This window comes from Saccostrea cucullata, unplaced genomic scaffold (assembly GCF_032062105.1).
Source record: "Saccostrea cucullata isolate Sc308-1 unplaced genomic scaffold, CSIRO_AGI_Scuc_v1 ctg668, whole genome shotgun sequence".
Classification (NCBI taxonomy): Eukaryota; Metazoa; Mollusca; class Bivalvia; order Ostreida; family Ostreidae; genus Saccostrea; species Saccostrea cuccullata.
In genome coordinates, this window is record NW_026926978.1 from 203,551 (window position 1) to 222,990 (window position 19,440).

Genomic DNA, 19,440 nt, shown 5'->3' on the forward strand with positions numbered 1-19,440 from the left:
TACGAATAGGTGGAAGAATTATAAAACACTGACCCCTGGAAATTCCAATTAGAAATCGAGTGTCCAGGAGTGCCTTGTGTCTTATGTATAAAATATATGGACGCAATATTCTGTTGTTAAATTGAATATAAAAACAATTGCTTAAAAATTGTTCTTAAATATATGAAATATATGGAGTAAATGAGCAGTATTTTAGATAAAAAGTCCGTAAAACAATGCAAAGTAGAAGCGGAGCAAACACAGACCTTAAAAACATCAGAAGTGGGGTCAAGTGCCTTGGAGTAGTGAGCATCCCCTACCAACCGGTCATACCCGCCGTGTGCTCCTTGTCATGATCGATCGCAAAATAATGGGAAAATCCGTCATCGATTCAGTGTGTAAATAATGGTCTCACAATAAGTATGAAAAACGTCAGTCATCATTTGTCTCAATGATAAATTGTATTCGCTGACAAGGTCATTGTAACGACCATAGAACTACGAAATGATGACTTTAAAGAAGACTGCTGATATTCTTGTTTCGTCACCTTGTTTGTCAATAATTTACCTCGTTTTAGAAATTGTTCATAGGTAGAGCATGCTCTTTCGTATCGAATAATCTGAGAGATATAAACCCAGCATGCAGGTGATGAAGGAATATTGCTGCAAAAGGAAAGGAAGTTGATGATTGAAAAGTTAAAATCATCCCATTTATCATATAGCTTGGTTCTTTTATTGAAATCCAAGTGATATCAACTTTTCAGTAAATAGCCAACCTTCATTAAAGAATAAACTGTACTTAGAAAATGCTTGAATATCAAATTAATTCAAAGGCATTAACACCTCATACATGAAATATTTGGATATAACAAACGGTATTACAATAAACTTTAAAGGAGTGAAGCTTATTTCAACTTATTACTGTAATACGTTATAACATAACTTGGGGCAGTTTACGAAGCGGTTTATAAAAAGGCGTAAACTGCCCTAAGTTCTGTTATTAATATCGTATAACATAAGTTGAAAAAAAGCTTCATTCCTTATAATTTAATTTCAGTGTTGACAATGAGGCAATTTTTCCTCTGAAAAAACTTCAAATATAGCATATTTTAAAAAGTGACGTCAAGCGGAGTAATGTGTTTTTGACATAACTCATTGTGACATAGACAAGTTATGTTATACAAAATGGATGAAATCTTTTACCCAATCAAATGACGTCTTACAACTAAAATTAAATTATATAGAGATAACAAACAGTATCCAAGATCAAACGTCCATTAAACAATACAAAATAGGAGCAGTGCAAACACGGATCTCACAAACATCAAAAGTGGGATCAGGTGCCTTGGAGGAGTGAGCATCCCCTTCCGACCACTCACATCCGCCATGTGCTCCTTGTTATGATCGGGTAGGGAGGGGAAAATCCATGGTCAATTCAGTGTATAAGTAATAAACTAACAATTAGTATGAAAAACGTCAGTCAGCATTTGACTCAATGATAATTGTATTTGCTGACAAGGTCATTGTATTTAGAATATAACAAGCTCAAAAGCCCAATCAAACAACACAAAGTCATTTGATAGCAAACTATATCAAAATAAAGAATGAAAATAGACGATTTAAAGGCTGGAATCATCTCTTTGCCGTACAGATTAGTTGTTTTGTTTGTCTTTATCATCTGCAGTTAATATAACATCCAAATTCATGCAAATATGACCCTCCTCTGCGGTGCCTTCTATCAAGAGACAAACACTTTTTGCATTAAGATTTTATTGAGACTTGTGAGTATGTGAGAAAATGTGACAATAAACCCAATACTAAAATAACAATAAATGTATATTGCAGCTCTTGACCTACATGTAACAATAAAACGGAATATTGATGTCAGTAACGATTATGATGACCTGGATTCAAACTTAGAGTCAAGGAAATCAATAGTTTTTTATATCAAGAATGTATTTATATTTGCAACATGATTGATATAAAATCTCTCTCTCTCTCTCTCTCTCTCTCTCTCTCTCTCTCTCTCTCTCTCTCTCTCTCTCTCTCTCTCAAATAGATTTCCTTTTTTTGTGCGTTCAGTCGCTGCAACAGTTTCCTTTGAATGATTTGTTCTATCTATTGGTGTTTTCGGTAACAAGATTCGATTCAAATAATAATCGTTCGTTCAGAAGAAAATTGATTTATATTTACTTGAACTTCTTCTGATTTTCAAGGCTAATTTCAGTAACATTTGTAAATGACCTGATTTACATTAAATACTCAAAGTAGGATTGATTCATTGTAATTAGTACGCTTTTCCTTTACGTAAATATTAATTTTAAATCATAAACGTGTGGGGAAGAATGTATGAAGGCCATTTTATATGAGGTGTATTGTTCGCTTTTGATTCACAAAAATTAACATTTTTTTCATAAACAGTTAATTATTTTTATTTTTATTTGCCTCTAAACATATTGAGCTTCGAAGAGTCTGTTTATTTAAATTGTAATTAGATAAAACAAATATGAAAAGAAACAATCATATTCCTCTTTCAACAAATGATGATTTGAGAAATTTATCCAATTTTTTGAATTATTTTTAACACAGTTTACTAAACTGTGTCTCTTTATATTTATAGATCTAGATATTGGGTGAGTGTATGTCAAGTGATAAGGGTTGGGTTTAAGGGATACTTACATATCGATGTGTGGTATTTATCAAACGATTAAAAGGAGAAAAAATACGACTTTGACATGTATTTGTAAATAGCAATATGTAGCAATTCGTGAATTTCGATGAGCTTTACCACAGAAGATAAATAGACTTATCACAAGAAACCAGATAAAGGTCATCGATTTTTTTGTTTTCAATGTTGGCTACATGATTAGAGAAAAGATATATACAATTTGAAATCTTAGAAAAAACACAAATCTCCCAGGATTAGAACGAAAACATTTTTTTTCATAAAACTAACTGTAGGTTCAGAAAAATGGACCTAATTGTTTGAAAGGTTTAACTTGAGTTTGAGAAAACAGCCATATCAGACTTGCACTTTTCACTTGTAAAGTACATCAAAGAGCTAGTCTAAATTACTACATTTTATTTCCTATGATTTTTAAAAACCTTATTAACAATTACTTGTGTTTTCAGATAATGCTAATATCAAATACCAGATAACTGCTGCTAAAATACTATTTGATAGTTTCTTACTTAAAATTAACATTTAGTGAATCTATATTGTATCTACGTTATTTTTGGAATAGTTTGTTCTTTGAGTTTTGTCCTAGTTGGTAGAAATAACCTACCATGAAAATTTGGATATAGTATGTACGCATATCAAATATATAATTATTTACAATATTATACTTTATGTAAAGTAGTAGATTTAAAAAAAAAATTATTTCCCGCTTAATAATGAAATCACGCCTTCCAGCGTAACAACAGTAGACACTGCTTGACGACAGGTGTTGTTCCAAAAATAGCGACTGCATGGTTTACCTTGGGTAAAAATTTTCAATGTTACACTCAACTACATGTACTATTTATACAATATTCACTGCAAAAGTCAATCAAGTTCGAAAACTAATATTGTGTTCATATCTACAGTTGTATATACCGTGTTTATATATTAACAATGCTAATATTATTGAATTTCAGTTACAATCAACAAATTAGAACAAAACGTTTCACAGTTTTTGTCTTAATAAGTTTACTGTACTGTAAATAGATGCACATGGTGAGACTTTGATGCAGTTTGACGGGCTTTGATTCAAATGTGTAAATAAAGCAGACTCGAATCTCGAGAGATTTAAATTATAAATGATATTGATAAACACATTCCGTGTTTAACCAAATCTGTATTTGATTAGAAAAGTAGCTCAAATTAATCAAAATATGCTACAAACATCTCCCAATATTTTGTTTATCTATTTAGATGAATAGGTATGAGGAACTATTAAATGTCAATTAATACTTAGATCTTTAGATTAAAAGATTCATTATTTATAATGACCAATGTAATAGTCTATGTAAATACATACGTACATGTATAGTAGACTATATAAACACTTCGCATCAAATAGAAATATGAAACTGCACTAAATATATGTGTATGTTGATAAATCAAGCCGACGCATGAATTTAATTATAGAGATATTACCCATTTCCCTCCTTCTCTGTACTCAATTGAGAACTATTTTTTCCTATATTATTTTCAATTTTTAGATGCTTTCTCATAAGATGACCTTTGTGATTTTTTGTCATTTGTAAGTATATTGTGTTTGACAATAGTCAGTGATTAATAAGTAATTGAATGAACCCAATTAGAAATGTCATACTAACTTTCATGGGCTATCCTTGGATTTCGGCATATGTATATGCTTATTTTTTAAAATTTATGATCAAAACGTAATATTTCTTATGAAATTTATGTTTTAAAATTCAATTATTAAATTATGTTCACCTCTTTTTTTAATATGTTTATCAATTATACCATATGGCTCATGTACAATGCCTATTCCTGAATACAGATTATCATTATGAAGTCCCTTTTTGAGCAAGATAGTTATTTACAACATTTCAATTTTCTAGCAGAGAAAACAATTTAAATCGTCATCGATATTTAATAAATCTCAAAAGTGTTGTAATAACTCAATTATCAACTCCACTTAATTTAAAGAAAATATCGAGTTCTATTAGAGCTCCAAACCAAAATTATGACAAAAGAAAAAAAAATAATAAAATAAACAAAGGACCATTCAAAATAGCTAGTAAGATATTGATGTTGCTGTAAATGTTGTTTTTATTTATACAACAACATACACACCAGTATTTCGAAACGTGTATAAAACAATGTCAACCGTATTAAAACATGCTAAAATTAGGATCGGGTTTTGACTTCCGTTTTACAGCGTTATAAGACTTTGAGAAAGATTACATTTGAGATAGTTAAAGCCTGCAATTTCCCGAGATCTTCTTTTACAGCCCAGGCACCAGGAGTTGGTCTTTAAAGCAGCGAGTAATTTAACCAGGGTCATTGATTGGAAGTTCCAGGAGCGAGAGAGTCCTGCTAACTCTCTGTCTCTCTCTACTCATCATGGTACTGAGAAAAAGGTGCCATTGCCAGACCAAAGCCCGCCAAAAAGTCATATCCTGACATCAGCCATTATGTTACCAGGGACTAAATTTATTGTGTTGTTTAAATTATGGGAATTTTACATATTCATGGCCTCAGGTAAGATCCTGCATTGAAAAATCAAAAGAGTTAATGACATTAAATACGACAATATTTGTTTTTAAGGATTTACAAAAAGCATTTAAATTAGCCGTAATAACTATACTTATATCATTAGCTGCATTTTGCAGAGTATTGAATGTCGCTAATTTTTTTTTACTGATGTATTTTTTGAATAAGCATTAACTAAGTTGTGTATTTTTCAATTAAAATGTTTAATTGCTTAATTAATCAATTAATTAATCACTAAGCATGTTTTTTTTCTGCTCAGAGCCAAAGTGATTTTTAAATATTATTACAAGATTTAAAATTTCATAGACTTTAATTTCAAAGGAAAATATAACTTAAATGCAAATCGACAATTCTAGCGCAATATCTGGAAGCAACTTGATGACAGAGTAAACAAACAAGACCATTTACAGACAAACATTTAAATATACAGGAAAAGTCGTAATGTATTTCAGATATATGACCTTAATTTATTTCAAACTTATTAATCATAAAAAAAAAAATCAACAGAATCTTTAACCAATTCTTTACATAAAATTAATATAAAAGTCCAATATATTAATATATATACAATGGTATTCATGATTTCAAAGAATTCTCGTATAAAAATATTTCAGTACTTGTTGAACATATTTTTATTTTTTAGAAATGTTCTATATATGATTAAATACATAATAAGCATACTGCTAAAAATCCAACGGTACCATATTTTAGATGTAGTTTAACATACTTTGGGGATATATAATAAACAAACATGTATGTATAAAAACAGTTTTTACGCGACACAATTAACTCGGTACAGTTAGTTTAGTCAAAACAGTATCACATGTGGACTATTAGGATTTTTCGATGTTTAATATTCAAGGATTCTTTGTGTACAAACATCCCTCTAGGCATTTGATCCTACCTCTGGTGTTTCGATGGGTCCGCGATTTACCCTGTTCCGAATTTGTAATGTTTAAAGGATTTTGAGATCGATCAATGCTCGACATCTCTACTTTTTATTTCATTTTTATTTAAAAAAAATGATCTATATTTTTCCAAAATATAAGATATCCAAAATAATACGAGTATCAACAGTATGTGAAATGTATTGCACTTATATTAAAAATTAAGACATGTATTAATTATCCTTAAAGAGACTTACTTCTACAGTGAGTGTGATCAGGCTGCTTGGAGGAGAGAGCATCCCCTGTAGACTTTTTTCATGAAATGTAAATATAACGAACAATGATTAAATTCCATTTCATCTTTATCACAGAGAGTAGAGCTCACTCAGACCCCTGGCAACAGATGTAGGATCAGCTGCCAAGGAGAAGTGAGCATTCCCTGTCGAACAATCAAAGCCGCCGTATGTCACTTGTAAGATCTGGAAAACGAAAAAAATCCTCAAAACATTCTTTGTAAAATTGTGTCCTAACAATTGGTATGAAAAACATAGGAATTAAACAATTTTTTTTGCTTACAAGATTATTGTATCGACTTTACACTTTTAAGATATTGTCGGTATCTTCGTATCATCGATTTATATGTATTTGTCAAAAGCCTGTCTCTTTTAGAAAATTTTCGTTTGTAGAATGTGCTCTTGCGTATGAAATCATCTGTGAGATATAAACTCCATATGCATGTGATAATGGTGCACAGATATTTTGCTACATTATAAAGAAAATTTAAATCATTGCATTCATCATTGAGCTTCATCGCTAGTTTGCCATCAATATCTTTTCTATCAATACTTCCGAATATGAAAAAAGGTGACTCTTTGGTGTCTCTTTTTTTCAATTGTATCGAATAAGTTGATAACATGTTGGTGTTATAGCTAAAGGCCACAAAAGGAGGCTTTACTTTGTAGATTTTTTTTATTTATAAATTTTGTTTCATCATAATATTATGAAAACAGGTCTAGAAATAACGAGGCATTATTATTACAAAGTTAGTCCAAGTTGCTTGATGATCTGGTCTCCACAAACTACAAAGTTATTGTCAATTAGAAACGCAAGCCTATGGTGGAGATCACATATATCTTGTAAAGTATTTAAGTTTCTCCTTAACTGAAATTATTATTTTCGTCAAGCTTAAAGAACAGGACTTGATTGTATATTTACTAAAACGCGCTTAAAAACGAATTTAGTGAGAATTAAGGAAACAGTTTATAATATAAATTCTATTAAGCTTTTGCTTACATTGAACAATTTCACAACTATGATAAATCAATAACATTAAAATGTACAACATTTCAACACTTATTACAACTATGTTCCCATCAGCTTTGACCTGTACACATAACTTATGTTATAAACTAATTCGTTTTTTTTTTCAAATTTGAATAAATAAAGTTAAAGGGGGTAATGGATTTCAAACTGGCCCTCAGCCGTTAAACACTAAATTTAAAAGTTCATTAAACAAAACAATTTTTTGAGCAGAGCAAATATGGACCTCTTAAACATCAGAGATGGGATCGGGTGCAATGGAGGAGTGAGCATCCCCTGCCGAGCGATGGTTCCCGCCAAGAGCTCCAATATTTAGGACCCAAATGTTAAAGTGTTTTCATTCATACGATTGTGATTTAATTTCTCTCAATTTACATGGATATCTGTTTTAAAATTCTAATAAATAAAATGCCAATTTCAAAATTCTCAAAACATGATCGATGTACTCATGATTTATTTTTGAGTGAAATACATGTATGTATTGATTTTTTTTACATTCTTCTTAAAAATATGGAACTCTATATAGGCCGTTAAAGAGAATGTGACAGTCAAATCATGTAAATTCTGTTAATGAATATAACGTTTTCGTTGTTTTTATGCAATTATTTCGCTAATTTTGTGATGTTTCGCTCTATTTTGGCAGTTTAAGTGAAAAAGAGCCATTTGTTAAAAATAGTCAGCGGAAAGCTTTGTCATAAAGTAGACTAGAATTACTTCCTTATTACGTCATAAGACTGTAATAAAGGCCGTTGATTGCCACAACCTACAAGAGACTTGCGTGCATTATTTTCGGTTTAGCACTCTATTGTAAAGGAGATTTATTAGAAATTTTCCTCTCTAAGAAGGGAATTTAATATGGTACAGGGTGATCAATTTGCATGTAAAGCCTTCATATTTTCAGCTCATTTGTCGAGTTCATTCTTATATTGCATAAAATATTCATGATGCATTACTGCAAGTTTTATGCTTCAATTCTCAGTTACCGTAGAAAATTCTTTTTCTCTCCTAAAGACAACAATATACTTTTCTTTGATGCCCTAAAAACTAAAAAAAAGTTTTGTAGTTGACTTTAGTAAATCAGTTTTCACTATAGTAAATCAAAGTTCTTTTTACTATAGAATTTTGATACACAATGTATACATATATCATTTTTCGGATATCAAAACGAGCTACTTTTTTGTATATTTACATATCCCCTCCCCATCCCCAAAATACATTATAGGAATGTAATTAAAAATTATAAAAGCTCAAAATCTTCAAAAAAATTCTAGGGAAATGTTTCAAATCAAAGTATTATGTATTTACTATATTTAACTTTAGTAAAATATAGTTAACTATAGTGAACTTTGGCCAAAGATGACGTGAAACGAGACTGCTGATATTGTTGTTTCATCAACATGTTTGTCAATAATTTAACTCGTTTTAAAAATTGTTTATACGTATAGCAGGCATTTGCCTGTCGAATCAACTAAGATATATAAACATTGCGTTTATCATAGAGCTGGGTTAACGTTGTTAGATTACCATTAGCGTCTTTGTCAAGTAAAATATCCAAATATGAAACAGAGGAAATATCATATCGACATAAGAATGGAAATCATACCATTAATAATTGACAATACGTCTTCGACAGAGATATAATTACGCATTGGAAGACAATGGTATCACATAATTAGATTCAGCTTTGGATTTATTTTATTTAACTTTAGAAGGGAAGCTTTTTAATAGATATTTTAAAGACGAATAGAATTTTTTTCAAATAAAAGTGACCAAATTAGACTAAGTCTAGACTAAATCTAGTTCATCTTATGGATATTGAGAAAAAATATTGTACATTTATTGTATATTCTGATTTGATAGATAGGGACTAGTAATTTATAAGTATTGTGATCCGTAGAAGATAAGGCTTTCAATGTTTAAAACATTCCGAAGGAATGGACCTGGTATGCCTCAATCTTTTTAATGATACGTTATGCTTGGCCTTGTTGTTTAATATGTATATGTACGCATTTTTTCATTTCATGAAACAAAATTGATATCATGTGAATTTGAAATTACTGTCTTTCGCTAGAAATTGATTAAAAATGTAAAGAGCTCTTTTTTTCTTTTTGATATTCCAATTAGTGAAACGACAGTTCTATTGAGTATAGCTAGAGCTCATCAATAACTTAAGATTATACAATTTTCACAGAATGTTTTCTGTCTTTTTTCTGCAATAAGGATAAAATAGGGAACCAACAGAATACAGTTACTTGCATTTTTCCTTCAATAGCACTCTCCTGGGAAACATTTTTATTTCTGGTCGGAATCTGGGGACATTTCTGTAATTGGACAATCTGTTCTGGTGGGTGTTTTTGTGTAGTAAAGAAGCTTAAAGGGAAATTGTATTGATTACCGAAAGACTCATTTTGGGTAAAATGTACGATGCCATGAATTTTATCTAGTGTGATAAAAAGACAGGTTACATAATACGTTAAAGAAGATGTCATTAGTGTTTTTATGTTGGCTTCTATATTCAGATACCGTAGAAGTACTTTTTTCCGCGTGGTATTAATTTACGCTATGTCCGCAGTCACAAATTTTCCGCGGAAATTTGTCCAAGCGTACTTAATATAAATGTAAGGCATAAAGTGACAGTCTAAGAAATCCGCGTAATTTTCTACCCGCGGATTAAACAGAAATTGAGATTCCGCGGAATTATGACCCCGTGGAAAAAAAAGTACGTCTACAGCACCAAACATATTGTATGAAAGAAATCAGACTTGTTAATTCTAAGATTTTGAATTTTTTTAATCAGTGGAATCGCACCCTTAGTTCATTAATATGGATATATTCCATACATGAACAGTCGTGGTAGAATTGGCTACTTTTCATAACAAAACCCCATTGAAATGTCCTATCCTTTCAATTAACTCTCTAACTGAAGATGATGGGCTTGCTGCATACCGTAGATAGATCGGAGTGGCGACAGGCTACTCTTCTTTGATATAATAAAGGCATTGATTTGGCTTAAATTGATGCTAGTTAAGGCAGAGAATTGGGTTTGTCATTACTGTAACTTATTTCTCGTAGGTCTTTGAGGTTGTTAATGATAAAGTCAGTCTTGTGAATGTCAGTTATAACTAGTCCTTAAACCAGTGATCACTTTTCAAAGCTTCTATAGCGACATTTTCCTTAGAGCGTGCTTGTATCAACCACTTACCGGAGAAGCCGACATTCCTTTTTCATTTAATTCAATTGATGTTTCATGCTTGCAGGTAATTTATCTGGATAATCTCCGTTGGTTGACAATTTTGTCGTGTTTTTAACAGGATTAAAACTATTTCAAAAGAAAACAGGAAAGCTTTGCGGCACGGAAAGTATTGATTTTTCAATTCCAGAGTTGAAGGAGTATATAATATTGTTCTAGAATGAAAAAAGAAACTACCTACGAGTTGGATTTACAATAAATACAATAGGATCAATTGCAAAAAGATAATCTAGAATATAAATTGAGCGACTTGTTTTAGAAGATTTTATTCACAATGACAGATTAATTTGGTCTTTCAATAATTTTTCTTGATTAAATCAAAATAGTTCTCCAACTCCAGTCGATGCCTTATTATAAATTTATAAAAGAATCACATATGAAATGTAGAAACACTATATATATAAAAAAAAATACTGATTTTTATGTATAAAAATAAAACAAAGTACAGTGAAGCCTCGATTATCGGGACGCTTTGGTTCCTAGTCAATTTGTCCGAATATGTGAAGCGTCCAGATATCTGAATTACCAATTAAACAAGACAAAATAACATTTAAAAAATTCTGTTCCCATGAAAAGTCGTCCGGATATCTGAAGGTCCACCGTATTTTGTAAATTGAATTATATTTTGTTCTATGTTCAATGTGATCTTTGTAAAGTTTACTGGAAAGTATGTGGAAAGAGTGAACACAACTGAGTATTACACCGGGAACCTCTCTTGTTTGTCTTCCCGTCACACTTTCTGTCGATGAATTACTGTTGGTTAGTAACGTTTGGTTTGACTGTTCAAAGGCTGTAAGTCACAACTCTAAGTGTACACAACTCTAAATTTGCAGTCCTCATCCGCCAAGTGATGCCATTTAAATATGAGTGTAAGATTCCCGAAAGGAAATTAAACGGACAAACAAACACTTGGTTTGAAGTTGCAAATTTATATCTATATTAGGCACTCCATAAGGGAATGGAGGACAATTTTGTGCCAACATCTACTGCGACACGAGACCTCAATTCATACGATTTCATCCGAAGGACCAGTCTATACGTCCCAAAGTGGGATTCGAACCCGCGACCTAAGGAAAAGCTCTTTACTCCGCGACAATACGACACTTTTATAAGAATTACAATGAAAAGTATATATAAATATTTAAAACTGAAAATTTCTGAATGAAAGATTGCACTGAAAAAGTTTTGAATTTCTGAATTACTTTTGCATTTGTCCATTTTTTTTTATTTTTCCCTCGCCAATTGCTTTAAATCTTTTTTATTATTTCTTAAGATTTTTCGGACTTTGTGTTCGAAAAAATAATGGTCACAATTTGATATATTTCAATCACAGCACTGCTTTAAAATGAAATAAATGAAATCTAAGATTTGAAAAGCTCAATGAAGCCGTAGCACGTCACCTTTTTTCTGTGCGCGCATTCACCTAAAAATATATGCTTCTTTTAAGATGATCACTATCAAAGAATATACCGTAATCGAACCATTCAGCATTGTTTGGAAAACCAAAAGATCAAATGAACCTTTACCTTAATCGTATTTGTTTTTGGTTGTTCCATCAAGGTTGAAGTACTTTTAACCTCTATTCAAGGCATTTTCTCTAGAGTTAATTAAAACTGATTTCATTTAATTAACTATATACTCAACTTGCTTCAATGGATTTTCCAGTCGACGGAATTTATTGTTTCTTAATTCTGAAAGAAACATGGACAGTTCATCTATAAATCTCTGCAGATATCGACCCTATAGGAAATAAACAGAAAAAAGACTACTTAACACCACACTGTGTATCATCCAGAAGCCAAGGAAAGTCAGTGTATAAGGATGCCCGTCCGTTAACAAAATGCGACACACATCAAGTCCCTTCAAAATACTTATACACATCAATCCCCCCCCCCCAAAAAAAAAAAATTCTTCTTGAGTGAACTTTATAAATATTTCTCTTTCCTTTTTAGCTCACTTAAGGTTTATGAATATACAGTTATATATTCGATTATCTATCATAAAGATATATAATATATTTTCTTCGGAAGCAATATTAAGGTCTGCATATATCTAAAAGGAGAAGTAAATTGAAACATGATTTTTTATTAGTTAGAAATATAAAGTGATTGTGATTTGCATTGCAACAGTGAAAATGGAAATAAAGGAAACCCATCTTGGTTACATCTGTAAAGAAGCTAAACGTACATTTAGGATCAAAGTAAGATGTATGCTTTAACATGAGTTGAACAGTCACTGGAACAAAAATAAAAATGAATATTTAAGAAAGGTTTCAATGAAATATATGAAGATAACGAACAGTATTCATTCTCAGAGGTCCATTCAAGTGAAAGATTAATGTAGTTTATGCATGCATGTAAGGATAAGTATGCAATGCGATACAATGCATCTTGAGAGACAATTTTTGTTTCGGTATCAACTTTTTAGCAATCACTTACTCATGCATTTACATAGATTTTTTTCATTTTCAGGAAAAAAAGTAAAATAGGCAATAGAAAGTATCACGCGTATATAAAATAAATGGGACATTATTCACAAAAATTGCCCGTATCATAAGAAAGTACACGAAATTGTCATGAAATAAAATAGCAAAATAAAATTAAAATATAAGTATTTGTAATTCCAGTATTTTAGGGAAAATGTAATAAAATATATCATTTTTTAAAATTAACACACTAGATTACCATGCATATTTGAAATCAAAAAATGAAATTTTTTTTCAAAAAATCTGTAATGTTTAATGCAATGAAATATGTAGAGATAACAAACAGTATTCGAGCTCAAAAGTACATTTACCATTATAAAAAAGGAGCTGAGCAAACACAGGCCTCCAAAACATCAGAGGTAGAATCAGATGCCCAGGATAAGTGAGCATACCCTTCCGACCGGTCACACCCGTTCTCCTTGTCGTGTTCGGGGGGAAAGCCGGAAAAATCCAACTCAGTATGAAATAATGGCCAATCAGTGTGAAAAAGTCAGTCAGTATTTGACTTAATGATAATAAACTTGCTGACAGGGTCATTGTATCGGTCATAGAACTTATAAAATGATGATTTTAAACGAGAATGCTGATATTCTTGCTTCAGAACTTGTTTATCAATAACTTACCTCGTTTTAGAAATTGTTCATACGTAGATCATGCTCTTCCAAGTATAATCAACTGAGATATATAAACTCCTTATTCATCTGGTGAACGTATATTGCTGTATAAGTAAGAGAAGTTGACGTTACAAAAGTTAATCAAAGTCATTACGTACGTTTATCATATAGCTTTGTTTTAGATAGCCTTTAAAGTCTTTTTCTAGTGCAATAACCAAAAAGGAAACAGACGTGTCAGACTCTGTGGTGTCAACGCCTAACAATAAATGTACGATCAAGCTTTTTGCATCACAATCAACTGCCAAAAATCACTTTGGTTGAAATTACCGTATTATGATTCCACATACAGTTATTACTCTAAATTTGATATTAACATAAACTAGTATGAAGTTCCTCCGAAACAAATTTTTTGTAGTCTTTGTTGACCAGGTCTTCAGACAAACGTATGGAATTTCGAGGGACGTAAATCTTATCTGTTTTTATATGACTATGAAGAGATTCTATTCTAAAAAAAAAATTTACAAACGAAGAACTCTTGCTGTGGCATTTGATTTGACATCTCGATGACTTTTATAAATTATAATTATTTTCTTGACTCGATATTTTAATGTACTTGAAATTAAAAGAAACTACAGAATCTGCCTGATGTTTCTTAGTTGGAAATTTTACTGACGTTATACTTAAATTACAAAGTAACAACTAGACTTTTTCATAAACTGGATGACTTAAGCTTTTTCCATCGTCAAATTCCCCTATTGATAACCAATGTTTTAGTCCCATTTCTGTGTATGGTGTTAATATCTCCAATTTATTCAGTATTGAAAAAAATGTTCTCGATACGATGAGGTCTTAAACTGAGAAGGACTACCAATAAATAAAAGTTTATGCTTCAGCTTTTTCACAATCTCGTTTCAGCAAATTCTTCAATATAGTAACCTTGATTACAAATTTTTCCTATCACGTGTTGTACTTTTGACTGACATGTTTCATACCAATTGTTATACCATTGTCTTTGTACCCTCTTGACTACGGGTCACTCATTTAACCTCAATACAGAGAGCTTAAGGCGGGTGTGACCAATCAACAGGACTAAAAACATCTCTTGTATTTTTATCGATGTCTCCCCCAAAGTGGTTCCAATTGATTTTTGCAAAGGGTCTGTGTTTTTGACCTGTTGAAGTCGCATATTGATAAGTAAATTAAAAGGTTTGATCATAATTCGTCATATTTGTCAAACTGTTTTGTCATTTCCATGTTTTCACATTTTAAGCTTATATAGTATTGTTCTAGTCGCTATTTCACGGAAATCAATACAACTTTTATAGCAACCCAAATAGCTTTTCAGTAACAATTACAATCTCTGTCGTGAAGATTTTTATGAGAAGGTTTTTCTCATCAAAAACTAATCAGGATAAAGACTCTGAATCAACACTTAAGATCAACCTTTCATTTCCTGTCTTATAAAGTCAGGGATCAAGATTATAAGTCAGGTTCCCTCGGTTCCCTCTTTGTTTCTACCTGTAAATCCATTTTTCGAGAATATGAAATATATGGAGATATATCTTTAAACAAAATATGGAGATAACGAACAATGTGAAAGCTCAAAATCCATTCAAATAATACAAATCAGGAGCAGAGCAAACACAAACCTCTAAAACATCAGAGAAGGGATCAAGTGTCATGGAAGAGTGAGCATCCCCTGCCGACTGTTCACAACCGCCATTTTGTCCTTGTCATAACCGGGATGAAATGGAAAAATCTGTTGACAATCCACAGAGAAACAAGTATTGTGACAAACGTCAGTCAAAATTTGACTTAATGATAGATTTTATAGTTTGACAAGGTCTTTGTATCGACCAAAGAACTTGCGAAATGATGAATTTTAAGGAGACTGTTTATATCCTTGTTTCGTCAATTTGATTGTCAATAACTTACCTCATTTTAGAAATTGTTTACTAGTATACGTAAAACATGCTCTTGCGTATCGAATCAACTGAGGTATATAAAACCCCATATGAAGATGATAGGGATTTAAGAAATAAAAATTTATTAAAATCACATGGAATAAGTTTCTTTTTTTATTTTGATCATCAACTCATTGTTTACTCTAACTCGTCTTGTAGGTAATGCAATATCATCTTCAAGTTGGTCTTTTAGCGTAAGATGTACTTTAGTTAGCTCAATATTTCTATGTGTAATGAAAATGTCTGCTTGCTCATTAACTCCTGGATCAATGCATTTTAACGGTTCAAACTGACCAGTCATACAAATATATTACGGTGTTATTTATATTTATTTACTTCAGATGTGTGCTTGCTGTTGTAATTGATATCTTACTATAAACTTGCCTCCCTTTTTATGATAATTAGTGACTAGGTTTCGAATGTCAACACTATTTCTTACATCTTAAGAAAAACTGTGCTGTCAATAATGTCTCCTTACTCTAAACCAACTACAATCACTTGTTTATCTAAAATATTTACCTTATTTTATCTAAGTACGTCAGTGTTTTCAGCTTAAGTGTTGGATTTGAATCAGGATAAATCAATGATCAAATATCCCCCTCTTTATTGTGTCATCCCTAACTATGTCGGGCATTGTCCATCGATACATCTATACATTTTAAAACATAATGAAAGCATATGTTTCTTACATCAAGTATTTAAATGATTTCTACCAAAATTTGAATTTGGTAATACAAGGGGTGAATTTAATTTCAATTTCCCCTCCTCTGGTGAAATTTCAAACCGAATACTCTTCTTGAAATGGTACCTTCACAGAAATTTGGGATTTATTTTTCTTTCTCTGAGAGAAGACTTGGTCCTTAGAATAGAAAGCGAGAAATAAAATTATAAATGATTATAATATACAAATAATTATCCAAACCTTACATTGCTATAGAAATACTTTTTTCTTAATATAAATACTACAGTAATACAAAATTATTATTAACTGAATATTATTATTTTACCATTTCATATTTCTGCATTCGTTTGAGACGCTATTTTCATATATTTTGTCATTAAAACCACTTAATCATTTTGCCTCGTAGGTGACGATGGCCCGGCCTACTGGAACAAATTTAATGACGTCTCGCGGGACGAGATGACAGAAGAGCAGCGCCTCCTATATCATTTACTGCGTACCTATGACAAGTCTTCACGTCCGGTCTACAGAGCTTCTACCCCTGTAGTAATTCGCCTTGGGATTACCCTTACCCAAATCCTTGATGTGGTAAATAGCAAATTTTTAAAAATCGATCTCTGATACTTGATTTAAAGTTTTTTTTTTTTTTGCATTCTACATCATATCATTGTCAACAGCAGAATATTCAATAACCTCTTGTTTGTAGGATGAGAAAAATCAAATTCTTACCACAAATATCTGGCTTGATCAGGTACGTAAATATATCAATAAAATCTGCTTAAAAAATAAACTTTAAGTGTTTTGTTGTTGATGGGGATTTTAGATTGTTGTTGACAGAGGTTTCAAACTGATTTACAGGAGTGGATTGATGAGAAAATGGTGTGGAACAACATTACAGAGTTTGCTCACATAAACAAAATGAGGATTCCGTGTGATCTTCTCTGGTTACCCGACATCGTCCTTTATAACAGGTACAACCGGTTGTAAATGACATTACCCCATTGCAAAAAACAGCACCGAGATGAGCATAGTTTTCTCTTTAACATATTCTGGTGAAAATAGGCGATTGTTATTTGACTTCATCGTGTTGTTTTGACATTTGATATCCGAAAAACAAGTGAATATATGGTTGTCCTCTTAAGACTAGTATTGCTTTACATCATATATCCTACTGAAATGTCTGATTAGTTGAAATGGTAAAGTTTTAAAGTCAAAGAATATATAGTGTATGGTTAGTCGTTAAGTGATCTCTTTGGTTTTCGAATTTATAACAAAACAACGAACTACTGAGAGATAAATTTATTTTCAAATAAAATTGGTCTCTCTATTACTACAATAATTTCTTTTCTACATTTTATAGTGTGGACAATCATAATAAAGGATATATGAAGAGTCTTGCTTTTGTTGACAGCGATGGAAACATATTCTGGCCACCCATTGTCAAATTCCGCAGCTCTTGCAAAATGGACATCACATATTTCCCGTTTGATGATCAAGTGTGTTCTTTAAAGCTCGGCTCGTGGGCATATGATGGATATCAAGTAGATATAACGAACAGGAGTCTTGACATTGACACAACTAGATACGTAGATAATGGGGAATGGACATTAATCGGTACTAAAGCTGTACGCAAAGTAGTCCGGTATCCATGTTGTCCTGAGCCATTTCCGGATGTGACGTTTTACGTTCACATCAGACGCCGTGTTCTTTATTATGCGTTTAACGTCATCATACCGTGTGCTCTATTGTCTACCCTTACTTTGACTGGATTTATGTTACCTCCAGATTCAGGGGAAAAGGTCACTCTAGGACTGACAGTTCTCTTGGCGTTTTCTGTATTTATGTTGCTGATAGCGGAAAATATGCCCGCTACTTCGGAGTACATTCCACTCATAGGTAAAGCCAATTAAAAAGTCAAGACCTTGTTTAAGTTTCATAATTTCAATACGATTTTACCAAACTTAACATTGTTAGTTACACATCTTGTCAATCTAAAGAAAAGTGTTGAAAAACAAACCCACAAAGAATGTGTACATTTTTTTATATAAATTCTCCTGACTTTTTCAGGTATTTATTTGACCGTGATCATGGCTATGAGCGGGATGTCAGTTGTTTGTTCTGTTCTGGTGCTAAACATTCACCACCGCGGAGTTCTCGCTAGGAGTCCTCCAAGAGCATTGAAATGCTTGGCTCGAGCTTTTGCTCGGCTCTTTTGTATGAAAGTCCAGTTAGATGATTCTACAAATACATCTAACTACCGCACCACAGTGACGTATACACCGGCTAACTTCACGTGTAAGTCTAATGACAACGAGAGTTTGTTGTACAACGATATTCAGGGACAAACGCCACTTCATATGGACCTACAGGATACAGACGCTCTTAATGACGTCATGAACCAAAACATGCCCCCAACTGTCCCGGGAAAATCAAAAATTGACATAGAAATACTGAGTTATTTTAAACAGATGATGAGCAATCATGAACAATCCTTGATAGAAAAACAGATTGTTCACGAATGGCAGGAGATAGCGCGGGTGTTAGACAAGGCGTTCTTCTGGTTGTTTTTGTTAATAACAGTGCTATCAACTATAGTTATATTAGTCGTCAGTCCGATGACAAAAGAAATTAATCTAGAGGAGATCCATCATTCATATTAGTGACAGGAATCAATCTTTAGTCTTCATTTTCATATTGTCTATTAGCTACAGAACTGTAGCGTTATGGTTTAATATTTTTGATTTGACCACAACGCGTTACAGATCCCGTAATGAAATAATGTGCAATTTACTGCGCAAGATTTTTTGGCACAGTTGGGGAGAATTTTTTCACTTTCCACCAATGTTCATTCATTTACCTTTCAGTCAACATTTTTACACAAATTCTTTGGCCAATTAGTGTAATATGATATTACTGTAAATCACTTTTTATTCGCGAGAACTTAATTTTTATTTACCTTCCAACCGTAGGCTTATATAGAGGAAAAACAACAATTCGTGAAAATTTGTTTTGATTTTGTCGAAAATAAGGATG

General features: G+C 31.9%; 1 protein-coding gene across 1 annotated transcript; it reads left to right on the forward strand.

Moving 5' to 3' along the window:
* The first annotated feature begins 4,958 nt into the window (after window positions 1-4,958).
* LOC134273125 (neuronal acetylcholine receptor subunit beta-3-like) lies at window positions 4,959-19,268 on the forward strand. The gene is made up of 6 exons (XM_062755299.1): window positions 4,959-5,193; window positions 16,814-16,995; window positions 17,114-17,158; window positions 17,266-17,378; window positions 17,768-18,303; window positions 18,475-19,268. The coding sequence occupies exons 1-6, from the start codon at window positions 5,127-5,129 to the stop codon at window positions 19,065-19,067; spliced, it is 1,536 nt and encodes a 511-aa protein (XP_062611283.1). The 5' UTR covers window positions 4,959-5,126; the 3' UTR covers window positions 19,068-19,268.
* Window positions 19,269-19,440: the final 172 nt, after the last annotated feature.